The sequence below is a fragment of the Rosa chinensis genome, chromosome 3, assembly GCF_002994745.2.
Source record: "Rosa chinensis cultivar Old Blush chromosome 3, RchiOBHm-V2, whole genome shotgun sequence".
Classification (NCBI taxonomy): domain Eukaryota; kingdom Viridiplantae; phylum Streptophyta; class Magnoliopsida; order Rosales; family Rosaceae; genus Rosa; species Rosa chinensis.
The window spans coordinates 7,747,338-7,768,645 of record NC_037090.1 but is presented as its reverse complement, the minus strand read 5'-3'; the positions used below and the strand labels follow the sequence as shown (position 1 = coordinate 7,768,645).

The window sequence follows — 21,308 nt, the reverse complement described above, 5'->3', positions numbered from 1 at the left end:
GGACAGACCACTACAATTCATGTCGTTCCTGTTGAACATTGTTGTTCTTATCTCCCCCTAACAATTGGAAGACTATCTCATTAAAGTGACAATCCGCAAATCTTGTGGTAAAGAGATCGCCTGTCAAGGGTTCTAAGTAGCGGATAATGGTTGGAGAGTTATATCCAACATAAATGCCCAATTTTCTTTGAGAACCCACTTTGGTGCGCTGTGGCGGCGCAATTGACACATAAACTGCACACCCAAATATGCGCAAGTGTGAGACATCAAGCTCATACCTAGTCACCATCTAGGACTCAAAAAAGGGTTGAATGGTAGTGGGTCTCAGACGAATAAGCACATCTGAATAACCCCAAGCAGAAACAGGGAGATTGGTGCGCATAACCAATGCTCGAGCAACCATTTAAAGTCTTTTAATGGCAGCTTCTGCGAGACCATTTTGGGTATGAACATGAGGGATTGGATGTTCAACTTTAATTCCAAGGGACATGCAATAATCATCAAAAGTTTTTGATGTAAACTCCCTAGCATTGTCAAGACATATTGACTTAATAGGATGATCTGGGTGGTGAGCCCTTAACTTAATAATTTGTGCTAGGAGTTTAGCAAATGCAGCGTTCCTTGTGACCAAAAGCATGACATGTGACCAATGTGTCGATGCATCAACCAACACCATAAAATATCTAAATGATACGCAATGTGGTTGAATAGGTCCAGAAATATCACCTTGGATTCTTTGCAAGATTGGTATATTGTCTTTAGTGTCCTTTGCATAGGATGGTCTCGATCCTAATTTTGCCAAAGAGTAGGCTTTGCAGAACGAAAGATGGGTTTTAGAAGCAACCAAGGAGGATTTTGGTTGAGCCATGAAGTCACAATTGACTTTAGAAGTAGAAAAGTGGTCAAGGAGGCATTTGTGGCATCAAAGCCACTTGTGGACAGCAGGGGGTAGGCGGCGCGGGCCTTGGATGGTCGGATTTGTATAGGGATGGCACCGTGAGGTGCATGGTTGGTCTGTGTGGCTCCTCGAATCAAATTTTGATTCATACTTCTCTTTGTTCTGAAGAATGGATGTTCGTGTGAAATCTTTAATATACAGATCATCATGTCACGACCTAGGTGTCCCAAACGGTCATGTTAAAACCTATATGTGTTGGAATCCCATAGATCATCTCTCATGACATGGTTAGATTAAATGATTTGAATAGTGCTTGCATACAACCCACTAGAACGACACATAAATTTATCTAATACTCGTTTATGTCCGTAGTCATTAGAGGTGATGCAAAAGAACTCTTGTCCATTCTCACAATGTGTTTCCACATGAAAGCCATTGGCTCTTATATCTTTAAAAATCAATAGGGTTCTTCCAGCCCTAGAAGCATATAGAGCTTTAGTGACATTAAGAATTGTGACATTAAGAATTGTGCCATTTGGCAACATAAATTGAGCTGGTCCTCGACCATGAATTAATTTTGATGACCCAGCCATCGTAGTCACTGAAAATCGAGTAGGCGACATCTATAGGAATAATTGCCTATTTCGAAGTATAGCGTGCGTTTGAGCACTATCCACGAGGCATTCTAGCTCTCCGGTAAACATATTGTTGAATCGGAGCTTGAAAGCTTGAAGCGAGGCTAACGTGCAAAAGACAAGGCAGGGCTAACCGTGTGCAAGCGAGGCTAACCGGTGGGCTGCGAGGTGCGTGGGGTGTAGGCGAGACGTAGGTGAGGTCGGGGGTTGAGGCTAACCGCTGGGTGAGAGGGCGCGCAGGGCAGATACTAGCGAGGCTAGCTGGCGCTGCAGGGATGCCGCAGGGGCAGCAAGGAGGACAAGCGCGCAGGGGTGCACGTGGGGCAGGGCTACAGCAACAGCAAGGCTAGCGCGGGCTAGGGGCAATCGAGGCTAGTGAGGGGAGGCTAACGGTGGGGAATTTTTTTCGGTTTTTGGACTTTGGTTTTTAGGGCTAGGGCTCATGATGATAACATGTTTAAGGAAATTGGAATGCAAGAGAGATTGATAAGAGAATTGTGTATCCATTCATTGATAATAGGAGCCCTATATATAGGGAATTGTACAAGGATTCCTATTCTAACTTGAATTGAGAATTCTCTCATATTACAACTATAGAACTAATCTTAGTTTGATAGGCACACCAATAATCAATATTCTTCAACAAACGCAACCTCGTACTCCATAAAATTTGATTTCTGGTGTCCATCTAGTAGAAATAGGCTTAAGAGCTGAAGAAGAAGCTGATAAGGATACCTTTACATGGTAGATACCTTGGCTCGGGGGGTGAAACAAAAGGTGTCTACGTCACACAGGATGTAATTTCAAGGTAATTCAGAAAAAATAAAATCATCCCTTTTGTTAAAACAAAATTGAGTGTATTTGGACACATTGAGTAACTAAATACACATTAGTTGTAATTACACATTGAGTAACTAAATACACATTAGTTGTGATCAGGGTTAAAAGTGGACCGAGTATCCAGCCCAGTAGTTCCCTCACTAAGACCTCAAAAAAGTAGTTCAAAGACAAGGAGAAAGCTATACATTAACAAATTACGGTTCAAGTAAAGGCATAGGCTCGCTTTGCTGAATCAAGAGTATTTGATAGAAGCATAGCAATTGTCATGGGTCCAACTCCTCCAGGAACTGGGGTAATGGCTGACACCACCCGCACTGCTTCTTCATAGCAAACATCTCCTATGAGGCGATAACCTCGCTCACAGCTAGGGTCCTGCCAATACAAATTGGGTTTCGTCAGGTAATTAGTTGGTGTCATTCAAAATGTTAATCGAAGTCAGTTTCTACTTGTACTATATAACAGTTCAATTAATTGTATGAATTCCACCTTTCACCATCAACCTACAAAAGAAAAACTAAACGCTCACATGCAAAGGATGCTATAGTTAAGTAGTCATAGAAAAAGGTTTCTTTCTATTTTTAACCTCTAGACAATAGAAACACTGTAATCCTTACATTTCTATAACATTACATTCTCATTCCTTTCCCTTCCTTCAAGACTTAACAGTTAAAATTCCATTTCTTTATTGCAACAAGTGACATTGGTCACCAATATTTCGAAATTGAAATTAGTAGTGTCAAAATGTAGTCTGTATTTGACTCTCTAAACATTATAATCCACAACGAATGTAGACTGTTTACCACAACTGGATTGGTCCCAACGTCGATGACAACTGCTCCAGGTTTTAGCCAATTTCCACGGACAAGATTAGGCACCCCTGCAGCTGTGACCACAATGTCAGCTTCACAGGTGATATGTTCTGGGTTCTTTGTGAATGCATGTACAATGCTGACTGTTGCATGGTGCCTCTGCACAACATTTGTAGGCAAAACATCATCAATGTATAAATTCTTTTATTATTTTTTTTCTCTATCATTTGAAAAGGAATGTGATATTACCTGCAAAAGCAATGATGCAGGCAATCCTACAATATTACTTCTGCCAATGACAGCAGCTTTCTTCCCAACGATTTCCACGCCAGACCTGAGCAACAACTCAATGCAACCCTTTGGAGTGCATGGAATAAACATAGGCTCCCTTCCTCTCATGGCAAGATTTCCCATATTAATTGGATGGAAGCCATCCACATCTTTCTCTGGACTCAGCACATCCATAATTTTTCTCTCATCCAAATGCTGTCCCAGACAGTTTGTTGTAAGTCATCCAAACAACAGCAGCAAGTTCTGACATGTAATGCATCAAACCTCAACTATTTAGTTGCCATACATGCGATCTAAGAGACATACCTATCCACTAGGGTGTTCATGGGTTAGGTCTTAGTTCTTGGTTTATGATGGAGGGTTCTCTTCAACCAACTTGACCATGTCAGCTTGGGACTTAAAAAGCCTGAAAAACCAGCCTATGGGCTGTAAACCCCAAATTCCCAAACTCTGAACTGCATGGGTTCATACATTTTCCAGATACCATTTTACTTGAAAAGTTCAAAGATGTATGGAGAAACAGTTCCTAATAATAACGTGCAGCAGAAGTGAAAAAAGATTGAAAAGTTGAAAGTGTAAAACACCTAAAGTGATACTTATACCCTTCAAGGACATAAATCGCAATGGGGCAAGCATTTATCGACAGACAAGAAATCCCAAATGCAAACTAATCTTGAAATAAATAAGACTTTAAAAATAATTCAGAAAGCTTCTAATTGGTGGTTGGTTGTGTTAAAGACTTAAAGATTTAGGCTACCAATAATTGGTATTCCTTTTAGTGAGTTTGGTTTAGTGAAGTGTCTATTAAGAACTACAAAATTTTATTACATCATTCTTAATCAAATTATCTGTCTAGTTGATTAAGTATTCTAACAATTCAAGTTTTCTAGGCTTATATCCAGGAAATTATCTACGGCACTCGGGGAGGGAGGAAGGTGTTTAAGTTACAATTATCACTTCCAGATTGAAACTATCAAGCAGCAGTTTCTTACATTCTTCGAATGAGGTAGAACATAAAAGAAATAAAAAACAATATCACAGAGAGACCATTTGGAATACAATTTATAACTTCAATTCTATATGCATATAACAAAGGCTGAATAAATGAGTATTGGCACAGATTAAGAAATTACTTGTGGTAGAGGAAGTTGCACGAGAATACCATGAACAGAGGGATCCACATCAAACTTTGACAATGCTTTAAGAAGCTGATCTTTTGTACAATGCTCAGGCAGGTGAGCCACATTTGATTTGATTCCAACTTCTTCACAAGCCATCATCTTGTTCCGGACATAAGTCTCAGAGTCCTTTCTCTGACCAACCATAATTACACCCAACCCAGGCACCATTCCAATGCTCTCTTTCATCCTCCTTACCTCACTCCCTATTCTTGACCTAATATCGTCTGCGATAGACTTCCCATCAATAACAGCAGCAGTCTGCTCATGGGCTATGGTAAGCATAAGAAAAACAGGGACCCAAATAAATATCATCAAATTTATCAAAAAGGCACTATCACAGATCAGTTTACCCAGAAGCAACATCACCAAATATCACACATTATGATTGAAAAGCAGAAAGTTACAAAAGATTACAGCTTTATTAGAACTGGGGTTTAGCATACATATTTTATAACACCAATCAAATTGGTTGAGAATTGGGTTTTCTCCAGAGTCCAGACCATCACAACATAGTGATTTACCCACAACCAAACTAATGAATTAACACACCCAGAAGCAAAATCATCAAATATCACACATTAATTACAGCTTTACTAGTATATTCATATATTAACACCAATCAAATTGGTTAAGAACTGGGTTTTCTGCAGACCATCACATAGTGACATACCTAGAAGCAAAACAATGAAACACCACCCAGAACATCAGTAGACGAAAGATTGAAAAAGCAGGAAACTTGGGGTGAAACGTACAGCAATTGATAGGAAAATCAAAATGTGAAGAGGGTGGAGAAGGAGTCCAATCGTCAGGAATGTCTAGAGAGACAAGAGGAGGAGACACGATAATTGGGCGGGAGGAGTGAACGTCGTCGTTTAAGGTGTTGAGGGCTCTGGTTCTCCATGGGATTCTCATTATGAGTCCATTGCGCCATGACATGGCCACTCTTGGCATCATTGTGGCTTTGCGCTCTCCCTCTCTCTCTGCCCCTCCTAAACTTGTAATTTGTATTATTCTGAGCCTCCTCGCTTTGCGCTTCACCATTCCAGACTTTACTTATCTACAGAAACCAGTCCCATTGGAGAAAGATTTACCAATCCTCTTAACTTGGGCCTTATCAACAAAACAAAAACCGAAAAAGCCCATTGATACGCAACCCTGCGGTACGTCAATGATTTGAGATAAAACATGCACTGAGAGAGACATAATGCCAAAATCAGCGTTTTGGACACTAAAAAAGCGTGCTGTTATGTGAGTCACATTGCTACCTGTTTTTTTAGGCGTGAAAGCAATCGGCGGTATCAACAAACATGTCACGAATTGATGCACGTGTTCAGCCGTAGGGCACTAATCACTGTCATTTAGAAAGGGAACAGCTGGTTCCATGCACTCCGATTCAACAACCACAGCAAATGCCACGCCAACTTTTAGATCTTGGTGATTCCTTCGAGACTATCACACAAAATGCTACACCAGCTAACTGGTATCAAGTGTACGTCACGCCCCGATTTTTAAACACAAATAAAAATCAATATATAATCTCATAATTATATATACGTGCAGGGCCGGTCCTGACATTTTGGAGGCCTGAGGCGAACATTCATATGATTTTTTTTCCTATAATAAATGAACTCAAATACACTAGTAGCAATGAAAAAAATGGAACAAAAAAATCTATATTGTATTCTTAAATTAGAAAAGACATTGGTAGAAATGAAAAAAAAGAAAAGTGTTTAATACCAAAAGAAACCAGAGAGAGAGAGAGAGAGTATAAAATGAGACTATTTTGTAGCAATGAGAAAAAGAAAGTGCTTAATACAAAAGAAACCATAAAAAGAAAAAGCAGCAGTTTTGCCTCAAACCTGGGTGGCATTCTAAGCCACACTACACAATTACCGCTGATCTAGAATAGCAGCTTGCTATTGTGGTGGCAAAAAATATATATATATAAAGGCTTATTGAACTATAAATATACATAAAAAATAAAAGCTGTCAGAGGCCCGCCTAAGACCGGTGGCCTCAGGTTGCAGCCCTCAGGGCCGGCTCTGCATACTCGATGGTTCAGCCATCAATACAAAATATCTGAAAAAAAAACTTTTTCCTTTTAATCCAAGTACATACTTATGTCATAAACTCACAACGTCGATATATACTCACTCCGCATAGTCATATATTACACGAGTTTACGAATTAAATTGTCACAACAAGATAAAAGTAAATGCTCCTCAGAGCTTACTACATAGCGAAAGTCATATTAATGGCAAAGCCAACAAAATTTGCTTCCTACCCGTTTTGTTGCCAACAAGTTATCTCAGCTTCAGCCACGATTACCTTGACCTGCAGGATTAACCCCTACACCATTGAATAATATACTGAGTTGTCACACAACAAACCCGATAAGCTTATGAAAGCTTGTATGAGTAACTCATGAAACATCAATCAACAACTCACACCAATCAACTTAAGGAAACAATGCAACCATGATTCCTTCCAACATTCCATGTCCTTTCTACCGAATGGATAACATAAGTCACCACCACGACAAGTACTATTTGCTAACTCAACAATGCAATAACCAAACCAGGTCTCATCTAGACAATAAAAGAAAGAATATTCTCGCGACTCTCTTTTAAACTACATACTTATGAGTCTCCAGTAACCTCGACCGTTACCCCCATAAGTTATATTGGCAGATAGACTAGAGCTCTAGCTGATCGTAACCACTCGCCTGGCCAAAGGCGTGATTTTCGATTTCTTGCCTTAGTCACCATATGCGACCTGTCACCATCTATGACATATGATTTTCAGACCCGTTTTGGTCTTAGAATCAAACGTTAAGTAAGCCGCGCCCGACCTAAAAATGTTACATAAATCTAATTGAAGATTTCTCCATCCTTGCTCACCATCTGTGACTCTTGGTATAAAGATTAATACATTTAAAATAAGTCACACTTGACTCAAAAATGTAACCACAAACTCAATACTTTTCAAACAATAGAAAACATCTTTTTACACAATATTGTTTCCCGAAAAGTCACCTTCAACAATAATATGAACACAATCATGCATATTATTCATCACACATCACTCACAAGAATACACACACACACACACACACACACGTAGTCATTCGCTCAAAAATGCCTACCAATACCAACTATAGTTTGCAGTTAAATAAAAAACACCCAAAACAAGAATGGTAACTCTGTTCATAATGAATCTTGTGAGATTACTTACCTCTGAATCTTGTTGCGTCTATAATACAGAACAAAGCAGCACAACCACAAAAATATCAGTCCAAGAGTACTTCGTCAGGTACCTAATCACATATGGTCTCAACTTAGTATATGAATCACAAGCGATTTAAGTCCGAAACCTCCGTTTTGAACTAAAATTCCCAATGTCAGTCGAGGCGAAACCACATTCGAGATTACCCAAAGTCTCCGGAATACTTCTATGATCGATATGACAAAATCACAAGTCGATCGAACGCTAGAATCCTCACGGATTGAAAATCGAACGGTTCGAAACTGTAAAAATTATAACATATTTATTCGATCTCCAAAAATTATGTATTATATATTGAAACGCTCGTATCAATGAGTAGATGATATATAAAATTATAAACTATCCCTTGCATGGTCGGAATGCCGCCACAGGCAGTGGTGTTGCCTCCTGGTCAAACTCGACCACCAGAAAATCAAGGCCAACAAACATGATCATCATGAAGAGTTGAGCAACTTTCATACCTGGAGCTAAGTCTAGTTCGGTCTAGATCATCCTAAATCAAACTTGCAAGATCGATCAATCTCTGCCATCTGATCAAGCTCCAGATTCGTTGTGCACCGCTGATTTTCAAACTTTGATCTTTCACTTCACAAGCAAAATCGTCCTACAAGGCGGGTATGGGGATGACCAAGAGGAGGAAGAGATTCCATAACCGGAAAGGATCGGTATGGGGATGACCGAGTCGGTCCACCGCCACTGTTCACTGCTCCGATCTCCTTCTGGGTTTCTCCACCGGTGAAACTGACGCCAGGCATCGACGGAAGAAGGCTGGGTGAATCGATATGGGTCGGGTCCGCCGCCATACGTCACCGGAAAAGGGAGATGGGTCAGGGTCGGGTCGGCTGGAATTCGTCAGGTCTGAGGAGAGAGACCAAAGAGAAACTGGGGGAGGAAAATGGAAATATGGAAATTTCTAGGTTTTATGAAAAAAAAAATCCGGAAATTTCTATATTTATAAATTTTTTTCCAATTTTCAAATGCTAATAACTTTCTCAAACAAACTCCGATTGATGCGTGCCATATGTCCACAAACTCGTATCGATGTGCTCTACGATTTTTGTGAAGGAAGTTTTTAGAGATTCTCAATGTATAAAAAGTCAAACTTCGTACCCCCCTAAATCCACACTTCTCGAATAATTATTCGTCTGAAAAATAATTCTATTTCACATACGACTTACGAATAAAGCAAAATACTCATAATTCGTACAACTGGTCCATTATTAATTATTAATTACTAAAATTAAATAACGAAAATTCAGGTCATCACACCAAGATACCTCTGAGATCTGTTAAAGAAAACACACAACGTCAGAGCTGTAAACCATACCAGACGATTTATGCCTCTCTGATGCTGAAGTCAGGCTACGTAAGTAATTTGACAGAGTAACAATAGCAAAGAAAGAGTTATTACCCTCTTAAAGGTGGTTCAATTTGACTTATATACTTGAGCATGGGAAAAATGTTTGCTATTTCTTTGATGTGGGATGCAGCTCATCCCTTTGTGGTTATAGCAGGTTCTGGTGTATTCTTCAATGAGCTCCACTGGATAGGCTCGAGACCTTTGTCACCAAGGTGTCGCCCATTGTGAGCACAGACATGGTGGGCACTGATACCCAGTCCCCAATATGATATATGGCAAATCCTGCAGGATCTGGCGATAGTACCAAACTTTGTGGCAGTCAAATAACTGGCAGTATGTATAAGTCCCCCAAGTTCCCGTTCAAGATGTTTCTTGGGTGGGGACTTGATTAGTTTTGGCATAAGGTTTGGTGGGCATTATGCCTGTATGGAGTCCCCCAAGTTCCTGATGAAGAAATAACTTGATCGGGTGGCTTTGAGTAGGGTCACTGTAGGTAGCTAGACTACAGTGTCATGTACCAGGTGGGTGAAATGAGGGCTCAACCTCTTATACACAATTGGATTGAAGTGATGACTTGAGCCCTGTACCTGATGGGACAAATGAGGGTGTTAATTACTTGTTGTACCCGGTGGGGTTGAATAGAGGGTTTGGGCCCCTTATACCAAATGGGGTTGAATGAGGGCGTGCCTCTTGTACCCGATGGGGTAAATGAGGGTGTACCCGTGGGGTTGAATAAAGGGTTTGGGCCTCTTATACCCAATGAGGTTGAATAGAAGGTTTGGGCCCCTTATACCCAATGAGGTTGAATGAGGGCTTGAACCTCTTGTATTGATAGGGTTAATGAGGGTGTTAATCTCTTGTACCCGGTTGGGTTGAATAGAGGGTTTGGACCCCTTATACCCAAGGAGGTTGAATGAGGGCTTGAGCCTCTTGTACCCGATGGGGTAAAGGAGGGTGTGAGCTTCGTGTACCCGATGACATAACACTTGGTGTGCATGCGAGCCACGTGGTTCGTCGGTTACCAAGGTGATAATAAATGTGGGTCTCTTCAGTTCTGACTGTTGTGTGCATTAGTAGTGGAAGGGGTGTGTGGGACACGTGTCCCAATTTGACAATTGGGGCGTTTCGATTTCGACAGTTGCAATTGCTTTTTGTTTGAATTTAGGAGGGAAAGTGGCTATTCGCCTTCACTTTTCGTTGTTTCTGCAAGTTTTCCTGGGGATTGTCGGCATTTCATTGTGCAATGAAGTCGATCGCAAAGTCGTCGAGGGGAGAAAGGCGGTTTGCATCAAAAAAAAAAAAGGTAAAGCACTGAAAACTCTTCTGTACCGTTTCACTTTCTGCGTTTTCTCACTTCTCTCCCTTTGGCTAAGTTTATGTTGTATTTTTTTTTTTTTTTTTTTTGTATAGATAATGCTTTGTGTTTGGACCAAAAATGAATATTTTGGTCTGACAAGACACGTGTTGGAGAAATTGAGCCAATGCCAGTGGCTCAATCTATATATTGTCGACAAGTTCGAAATATATTATTTAGAGGCTAAATAAAGCCTACTATGGAGAATTATGCGAGCTATAAGAAAAGGAAATGATGGAAGCATGGAAATGAAAAGTCAACTTTAGCACATTTTCTTACTTCGGCTAGGAGAAACCGAGCTAAACAAGGAAAGAGGGGCAGAAGACTAACCAAACAAGATTCAAATAAGTTGAAACTTTCCAGATTAATACTAGACATCCCAATGATCATTTCTTATGAAGAGTACCAGAGCTAGTTTTTAGTGGAAGACCTTCAAACAATCAGTCCAATTTTATGCAGAAGCAAAACTGGAAAACTGGACCTGTAAGAGGTCCAACAGCATTTCCGGCCCAACCACATGGAAATAAATTCTGAAATTTTACCACAGTAATCTACACTCATGGTGGATAATTTCATATGAAGAAGTCGAAGGCTCATACTGAAGTCTTGTTGGAGAAATAATTGAAGGAATAAAGGGGCAGAAACTGACCTAAAACCAGCTCAATATTCACATGTTCATGTTTCCTACCCACATGAAGAAAGCTAGATGCTTTTCTTTTTTTCCTTGGATATATTTTTCTACTACAATCTCTTTAATAGATCATCATCACTTCTATGTTTCTGTACCTTCATGCTTTGCTTTCATTTCATCATTTCTCTATCTTTTCCATATTTTACAAATCACTTTCATACTCCACTTTCATTATATTTCTTCCACTCATCATTTCACTCTTCTTTTTCTTCCCTATATAAACACCTTCTCCTCTCATTCTCAAACACACATTCACAACATCAAAACATCTCTAAGATGATCTAAGTTCTCTCTAGAGCAACCTCTCTAAGAGCAACTCCTCTCCTTTTCTTTCTCTTACCGGTGATCACACTCCTAGTCCTAGTCTTCTCAGAAGCCGACTTTCAGTGCCGCCAAATCCTCTGTCAAAGTACTTCGGTCCTAGTCTCCTCGAGAGCCGATTGTAGTACCACGACCAAACACCAACATCAACACATTTTCACAACACAACAACATCTCTAAGATGATCTAAGTTCTCTCTAGAGCAAACCTCTCTAAGAGCAACTCCTCTCCTTTTCTTTCTCTTACCGGTGATCACACTCCTAGTCCTAGTCTTCTCAGAAGCCGACTTTCAGTGCCACCAAACCCTCTGTCAACGTACTTTGGTCCTAGTCTCCTCGGGAGCTGACGGTAGTGCCGCGACCACAACGGTTACGGAACCAGCCAAGCAAGAGTAACGCCCTAGCAACCCAGCCAAGCTAAAGTCACGCTTTAGCAAGTTCTCCTCACTTCCCGGTGGTTCTCGCTCTGCTCGATCTACAACATCGAGTATCGATTGTGTGATTTTCAAGATGCTCAGCAAAAGTCCTCACCACGAGGCACAAAGAATCTCACGACGAGGTTGGTGCTCTCCTCATCCACAATCGCTTGATAGAAGTCAGGTCAAGGGACATCCTCGACGACCGCACCCGAACAGTGCTGGCACTCCCGCGCAGAAAAGAGACTGTTGACTAGCTGCAACAATTCTGGATTCAAACACTTTGCTCTAGTTTTGTGTTGACAATAGTGAATTTGCAGTAGTAAGCAAAACTCGAATAAAGATGCAATCTTTGGCTTGGAATAGAAATCCACATATGGTTATTTGGGTTTTTCTGGTGTTGTTTTGGGGTTTTTGGGTTTTCAAGTGGGAGTGGGGAGTGATTCATGCTTCAACGAAGCCCTAGATTCGTAATTCTAGGTTGACTCCTTTGTTTCTAATTATAGATACCAGATTCTAGGGTACACGTAGGCTTTAGGATGGAATTAGAAACAAGAGCTATGGTGGGGGAGAGGGATCATCTTACCAAGCCTCCTATAGATCGCTATTTTGCAAGCAGCGGTACTCGGGGAGGGCATAGGGCCAAGGAGTCCGCGTCCTCCACAGGAGTGGTTTCAGAGAGTTCGGGAAGTGCGGAGGGAAGTGAGAGCTAGGAAGGATAATTTGAGGTCTGGGGATGAGGTGACAGTTACTATCCCTCAAGGTGTGCCCAAACCTAGGTACACGCTAGTGGACGGGACAGTCTGCGACGAGTCAGGGAGAAGCATGATGATGAAGGAGATCAACTCTCTTAAGCGGAAGTGGAGAATATCGGACCGGGTGGAGCTCAGGCCATTAGATCCTGGTGAACTGGTCTGCAATCCTCCACCTGAATGGGTGGCGTTCCACGAAAATCAATTTCATCAGGGGCTCTCGTTACCGTTGCCCAAACCTATCCAATTTCTTAATATGATATTAGATGCTCCATAGCAATGTAACCCAAGACCCTTGACTTGTAGAATAGTTCACTACATGTCCATGATATCAATGCATTCGTACTTGGGACAGGCATTGTTAAAATTATAGCAACTATTAATTATTTTGGCCTATTACAGTAGGTGGAGCTTTGGGACAATGCGTCGATACTCTTAAAGAGTAAGGAATTCTTTTTTAGACATTTGCTATTTTTCAGAGTCAAACAATGCTCATGGCACTATTTACTTTCTTAGAGCAAGACATTAAGTATCCAGTCACTAGTACTTTTAGAACAAAATGTGGTACCTTCGTAAGACACAGAAACTTTTGAAGTAATAACCTAATGGTACTTTTAGCTCCTAGCTAGTCACTTCATGCTTTGTAACAGTGTTGCCAATGATCCTTGACCTAGCTAGCTATAAGCGGCAGAACCAGGATTTGAAACTGAGGGGGGGTCCAGATATAAAACATGAGATATAAAGAATAATAATGTTAATTTTAAGAAATTTGACGCACATTATTAAATTTTATAATAAAACAATTGAACAAATTAGACATCAATAATAATTTATTACAAAATATCTAAACTTAAGCAACATTTCTATACTACTTATTATAAATTGAGTAATTAATACATACACATTAAGTACTGTTAGTTTTAAATTATTTCTTTACTTTTTTTCTCTACTTCTTGCTGCCATTGATTGGGGGGGGGGGGGGGGGGGGGGGGGGGTCCGGACCCCTTCATGATATAAGATAGTTCCACCCCTGCTAGCTATGATCGAACTAGCTAGTTCTCTACATGTCCATGCTTACATTGGTACTACTAGATTTTGATTATGAAGAAATTCATAATTATTAGTACTTTGGGATAATATTCCATACAACAAAATTAGTCCGGACCCCTTCATGATATAAGGTAGTTCCGCCCCTGCTAGCTACGATCGAACTAGCTAGTTCTCTACATGTCCATGCTTACATTGTAATTCTAGCTTTTGATTATGAAGAAATTCATAATTATTAGTACTTTGGGATAATATTCCATACAACAAAATTAAGGGACAAATCAAAACGTTTATAGCACTCCGAAATTAAATTATTACTATTTATAGTGTATCTGAGCTAATACAATAGCCGTTACTCTCATAATTTTAATACTTGAGAACATTGAACATTAGTCTTAATCATTAGGAACCTTTTAAATATGAGGAGCATCGAGAGTTGTGAGCTATATATATGATCAATGTGTCAATATGCATGCTGTCCATTGCAATTTTTCTTCCGAACACCAGGAAGAAAGAAAATAAAAAGACGGAGACAAAAGTGGGAGAAGAAAAGGAAGAAACAAACAAGAATGAAAACAGTGTTATGTACGTAGAAAGGGTGGACAGTTAGAATCTCCTGGTGAGAGATATTGTTGTGGAATCACTCTAATGTAATTTTCCCGCGTCCCATCTCCATCTCTACATCTCTTCTTTTTCAATGGAATAATGATTTCGCAATAATTTGCATGAATGTTTCATTATATGCCCACATATCACAGATCAATATCAAATCCAGAATATCTGAAAACTCTATACAAAAGACCAAGAGGGCCGGCTAGGGTAGTACTAGATCGATCATTTTCTTCGAAAAAAAAAGAGAGAGGATCCGTTGCCGGGGAAGGACCGGACTCGATTGGACGTCTTGGAAGGGATGGCAATGGCGTATGTATATGTATGATTGCCTGCTCATTGCTTTTTCAGACCAGGAATAATAATACTAATGCTAAGACGTCGAACTACTACTACTACAGCGGCAAGGTTTTTGGCCTAATGCTGCCAGCCACATTCTAAGTTTTAGGTTGATTTTAAAGGGTTGCCTTTGTTGTGTTGTTGAGGATCGAATGTTTGGTACAGCACTGTGCGTCTTTTTCCTATCAAATGCAGGTTATCGTTTCTGCATCAATATTTTTTAACCTAATGTGCATTGTTCGATCCATATATATCGATCAATCCATGTGATCTTGCACTTGCCCCCAGTAGTTCATTCCAGTTGCTTTAACATGACACTAATGGCTTAATGCGCTGCCCATGATCCACAATACATTTATGTACCCAACAAACACTAGGGATCACTCAACTATAGAATAAGTCTGTAAATTTGATCAAAATGGGAAGTTGATCGACTTCAAATGAGCTCAAGCTAAACGAGATAGATAGTACTTAGATACTAGTCATACTACTAGTTAGGTTGGTTAATGGAGCATTAAATTTTCACGTAGGCTTCCATGTCTACATAAGTACATATACATGTCATTAATGAATACTCCTATATGGATATTTTGTTTAGGGTTTCCGATTCGAACCCACCGAGGTGATTGATAGGATATTTTTTTTGAATGGTTCATCCAATAATGCAAATTCGATCAATATATAGTATGTTTAGTTTAAGAAAACTAATATTTTTCGGCTAATCTTTTTTTTTTTGAAACAAAGGTTCATTGCATTAGATGACCAACCAAAAAGCCATAGTCTAACATACACTTAAAACAGAAAAATGGTGGGGTAACTACCACGCTCCTATCTAAGTAACGTAAACTCATTACAAGTCGATTTTGAGCCTGCTTTGGAAGCGGACCCATAAACAAATAACAACTCCGTGTCTTCTAGGGCAAAATCATTGACTAACATCCCCATTAGCCAAGCGCGCAATTGCGGTACCAACAGAGAGCCACTTCCCAGCAAACAAATAGAAGTCAGTTCCCCATCCATAAGCCGCTTCCTCCAGTCCAAACTCAAGATAATTACCAATTTCGAAGAACCATGATCTGAATTAGGACTGGCATTTTAAAAATCCTAAGCCCATAATGTGGGCCTAGGTATAGCCCAGCAACCCAAATTTGAGCCCAGGCCCAAGCCCAAACTCGAGCAGCCAAGGCAGCAGCCCTAGCCCCAATAGCCAAGCCACCCTTGCCGCCGTCCAACCCTCCGGCGGTCGACCGCGACGGAGCCTGGTCATGGTGACCTCAAGCTTCAAACCCAAGCCGGAAAACCAAGACTGCCCGACTTGCAGAATGATCGGCTCACGATCCGGATCCACCGACGAGAATCAACGTCAAACCACTGTTCTTGCCGGACCTGAACCAGTCCAAGCAACACCGCTGCTAGATCCAACAGAGCCTGCAAAGACAAAGCTCCGCCGTTGTGTTATGCCCAGAATCTGGCGAGCCCCGTACCGGAAACCACCACGATCGACTGCTCAGATCCAGACCTACACCAACCAGAGACCCGATTGGAGCAAGCCAGGAACCAAGCCGCCGTCGCCGTTGAACCAGACACCATCCAGACTAAAACGCAGCACCTCTGCCACACTGTCGTCTCACCCGAGAACGCGCCGTAGCCTTGCCTGGTCTGGGGAGCGAAGCTTCACCGCCGCCAGCAACACGAAACCTAAGTTTCGTAAACCAAATTCGCTCCAAGAAATTCGGAGGCCTCCTTGAATCTCGTAGAAAGGTACTACCACCTGTAACCTTACTCCACCTACGATATTTTTACAAGTTTATATTTGTCGGCTAATCTGATGCTACTCTTTATATAATATAATGTAAGAATAAACTTGCATTAACATCTCATGAGTCGTTACATTCATTTACATAAAATAAAATTTAAAGATGCGAGAAAACAATGATGTCCAATCCGACAATGAACTTGTTTAGATAGATTTGAAATAAATGACAATAATTCTATCCAAATCCGATGCTTATCGGATATAGATTGATTAACTCGATCAATTAATACGCCTATACATCAATTTGGATATGACTTTAAGTCAATCCGGTTCAATTATGATTCGTTGACATGACTCCCTCTATGCATATATGGTGGTTCAAAGTTTGAATGAAAATGTGTCTTTCAATTTCCCAAACAGTGATTGTAAGCTTTTAGTCGGCTACCAATGTGAATCTAAAGCTAGCTGAATGAGTAAAGATCTTTGTTTTTTTTTTTGAAGAGATGAGTAAAGATCTATGTATGAAATAGTTTAACAAATCAAGTAAAACTGTTCATACGCAAAAGATGAATGAAAGTCTACTGCTGTGGGGTAGATTAGGGCACATCCCATGTTACCCACAAAGAAAGATTTTTGCTTCAATTCAATTAAAACTACAATCTTACTCATATTTTATCTTAAATTATTTCATAGTTGTACAGTTGTTCTATTTACAGTAAACCCCCTCGTGGCGTCGTTAGATACATTTTGCATAATGTTGTCTCTTTTTTGCCGTGGATTTTTATTTTTTAACATGTCCATCAATGTCTAACATTCTTTAAGCAATTGATCATTGTAAATACGATCGATGGTCTAATTTTTAGTGCATGCAAAGTTCCAAGATTCAAACTCGTCGAAATCGAACTATCAGGGCCGGTCCTGGCATTTTGAAGGCCTGAGGCAAATAATTAAAATGTGGCCTCACATAAAAAAACCATATAATCGAACAAATTTATATATATATATATATATATAAATTAAACCTCTACATTAATAGTAATGCAAAAAAAAAAAAGGTGTATAATTCCAAAATAATTTTTCTTTTAGAAGGTGAAAAAATAAAAAAGAACAGAATATAATATATTCTTTACCGAAGAAACCAATGAAAAACAAAGGGCAAATACATTAGTATTCAATTTCAGAATATTCTTTCCATAGAAGCTAGAAAAAGAAGGAACAAAAAAAGTTTAATTGCAAAGAAACTAATTAAGAAAAAGAAAAAGAAAAAGACAAAAAAGTGCAATTTAACTAATTAAGAAAAAGAAAAAGACAAAAAAGAGGCCACTATGCTTCGAACCTTGGTGCTGCCAGCAACAACAAATCTATGTTAGCGTGGCCATATTGTAGAGTATACGCAAAAGACAATTATAATTATACAATGAATATATGTAAAATAAAAAAAAAATAAAAAAACTTAGCGGAGGCCCGCAGGAGAGTGGTGGCCTAAGGCGGCTGCCTCAGGGTCGGTCCTGCAAACTATGTTACATGGTCAAATACACACACTTCTAACCCTAAGAAAGAAAAATATCACACCTAACATAGATCATCGGAGATGGTCAAATAAGACCAATAGTCATCAACATATATAGAGATGTCAAATAGCCCACCCATATCTATACCGACCAAAAATCTACGACGGCATTCAGCTGCATATTCACCTTTTTTCCTTTGAATGGTGTAAATTTTATGTCCGAAGAGGGTATACATGTTTTCACTGTGGGTGTTAATTAGGGTATACATGCTAAACCTTTATTATTAGGACAATTCGGGTGAACTAACATATTCACCCCATTGTCGATTAACATATTATTATTTAATAAATTTATAATCCAATAGTCCATATATTAAATTAGTCTTTAAAGATCATCTCTGTAAAAAATTAATAGAATCGGAAATCGTTTAAATATCTAATTGAATCAAACAAATGGATGATTTTAATAACATTTACTACTATTATAATGAACTGTCCACGTATTTCATAGAAATAAATAACTAAAGAGTCTTCAATTTGATTGATTTTTTACATAACTAATCTTTATATTACATTATACAACATGAATGGTTGGATTAGAAAATTAGAAAGTTATTATGTGTTAATCGCAAGAGATTGTGAATATGTTCGTTCACCCAAGGGTGAATCTAAGAATTGTTCTTAATATTAGCATATGCAGTACTGGGCTGTAAAAGAGGGTACACGTACATTTTGTTTTGGCAATATGTAGAAGAGAGTACATACTAGTTTTCACTATCTTGGTTAATTTTCCAGAGGGGAGGGACCATAGTCACAGTACTGGAGTATTCACACAAGAGGGAGGGTCCTCAGTTTCAGAGTTGCAGGGAGGGTGCTCGTCAGAACTATTATCCAAGAGGCAAGAACAGTCACCAGTATTTTTGACACAAGAAACCGAACAAGAACAGAAACTTATAATGAGACATGGCATGGGGCTGTAGAAAGAACCAGAGAGAAAGGAAAAAGGGAAAAGCTGATGATCGATAATGACGATATGGATCCGAAGGGGAATTCAGAAATCTGAAAAGGACTGATGTGGTCGCCAGAGAGAGAGAGAGAGGGAGAGAGGGCTAGCTATAACTTGGCTCTGGTTCGAGCTGGGAATGTGAGGTTAGTGATGATGCGTCTCTCTTTCACGTGTTGAAGTTTGTGACTCTGTCAGTGTAGCTCTGAAACAATTCTGGATTCAACTCAGAAACTACGGAAGAGAGACAAAGAACGACGACCTAAAAAGACGAACAACTTTTTACATGCATATGCAGATACCAAACCATGCATTAATATAAATATTAGTTACACTACTTCATTGAGGATCTACTAGCTATTTGATTATTACAGCAACTGTGTAAACTTTTTTCAAACACGTCAGCTTCTAGGGCTACTTTTTGGTAGTAGAACGTGCTCGCCTTTTTGTTCACTACTGTCCTGCTTCTCTAGCTTAGCTGCCACATTCTGTTTTTGGGGAGAAAGAGTGAGGGAACTTTGCTTAAAATAACAAGCGGTTTTATCTCAAGTATGCTGATAGTTCTTTGGATCCTATTTCTTTTTAGTTTCTTGTTGAATGGAGAATGAAACATTTTCAAATAACCACTGCAATGTGAAAGAGAACGCTATATATCAATATATGTACTCAATAATGTCACCTGGAATCCTTTGGGATGATAGGAAAAACTGAAATCCAATATTTGAAGCCCGAATCTAAGATATAAACACGATCAATGTGAATTGATAAAGCCGACTCCACTTGAACAATAATTATGGGTGAACTAAGGTGCCACGACCTAATTAAAAGAACTAGGCGGCCGACTACTGTGCACGGCCTGGGCATAAGAGGTGGAAAAATCTAATATTTTCACACAATCTCTCGTAGTCTCGTACTACAAATTAAAAAAGAGAAGACAATTCACACAACATAAGACATAAAATGGAAAACACAAAGACCACTAAATATGGTTTCAATTAAGTAAAATTGGAGATTATTTGAGAATGAAGTTAAATCTCATCGAGTTTTTTAATTAATCAACAAACTATGCCTGCCATTACACTTCCACTTTTTTTCATACCCATTACAACTAGTATAATATATTACACAGTTTCATACTCCTAATTTATATTAGACAAATTAATTATTAGCCAGTGAGGGATGCATGGAAGAGTCAAACAAGGCGCACATTACTCTTCTGCTTGGTAGGTACAAAAGTAAATGTAAATAACTAGTAATAGATACTAATACAAATAAAATAAGATCAAGAGGAAAAAGTTGATGAGTGATAATGCAGTTGAAAGCAAAATGTCAAACACTAGCCTTCATCTTTTCAAAAATCTCTCAACTCTCTGTGCCCTTTCGACAGCTACTTCTCTGTTCCTGCTTCCAGTTGGGTTGGGTCACGAGGCCGAAGCTTAGCTAGCTCCCTCCGACCCTCCCAATGCAGCTTTATATATACTATATCATATATCTATATAGTTATTTACATTTACTCCTCTTCCATTCTAGCTTAGCCTTTCTATATTAATTTACTTCATCTTCATCGACTGTGGAGCAGTTGAAGAAGTAAAACTGGAAAATGTTAGTTTAACAATATCAACGTACGAGGGGCTATATTTTCTTTGCTGTTAACGATGCTTAAAAAATAATGCAACTTTTAGTCTAGCTTGGGGTTTGGTTTCTCAATCTGGTCTCGGAATTTGCATGACATGTTTTGCTTGGTAATCTAATCCTGTAATTAATTAATTAGTTGATCTGATTAGCAACGATTCCCCATGTGATTAGTAAATATTGAGAAATGGAAAAGTGACTTTTGTGAGTCAAATACAAATCAAATGCACTGGAATTACGCGTCGTTTTCTTCCACCAAAAAGCAAACAAAAAAAAATTGATGCAAATTATGTACTGTGTTTATATAGTTAACTTGTAGTCTAATTTAACTAGTTAAACAACAATATACAAACTAATAGAGCCAGAGAGTCGATATGGCGGAAGGAACAATACGTGCATACAATTCATAGTATTATTGGCATGGATCAAACCATTAAGGGCTTGCGTTTTTGTGAACCTTTTAAAACATTTTTTTGTCATAATGTGTTAGGTTTGGTGCCTATCCTTCTTTGGTGGAGATATTTTGCATGACATGAATGCATGATATTAATTGTTTGTGCATTCAAGGTGATAACTTATG

General features: G+C 39.3%; 1 protein-coding gene across 1 annotated transcript; it reads right to left on the bottom strand.

The window, feature by feature from the left end:
* Positions 1–2,345: 2,345 nt before the first annotated feature.
* On the bottom strand, positions 2,346–5,722 carry LOC112195214 (bifunctional protein FolD 1, mitochondrial). The gene is made up of 5 exons (XM_024335585.2): positions 5,407–5,722; positions 4,607–4,923; positions 3,432–3,668; positions 3,174–3,341; positions 2,346–2,745 (listed from the first exon to the last, which is right to left on the bottom strand). The coding sequence occupies exons 1-5, from the start codon at positions 5,693–5,695 to the stop codon at positions 2,575–2,577; spliced, it is 1,182 nt and encodes a 393-aa protein (XP_024191353.1). The 5' UTR covers positions 5,696–5,722; the 3' UTR covers positions 2,346–2,574.
* Positions 5,723–21,308: the final 15,586 nt, after the last annotated feature.

Bases quoted from the DNA above. Each gene is read 5' to 3' on its own strand.
- LOC112195214 (XM_024335585.2), bottom strand. From the start codon at position 5,695: ATGGTGAAGCGCAAAGCGAGGAGGCTCAGAATAATACAAATTACAAGT. The intron at 4,924-5,406 runs GTACGTTTCACC...TGCTTACCATAG, and splicing joins TGATTTTCCTATCAATTGCT to CCCATGAGCAGACTGCTGCT. The intron at 3,342-3,431 runs GTAATATCACAT...AATGTTGTGCAG, and splicing joins CTGCATCATTGCTTTTGCAG to AGGCACCATGCAACAGTCAG.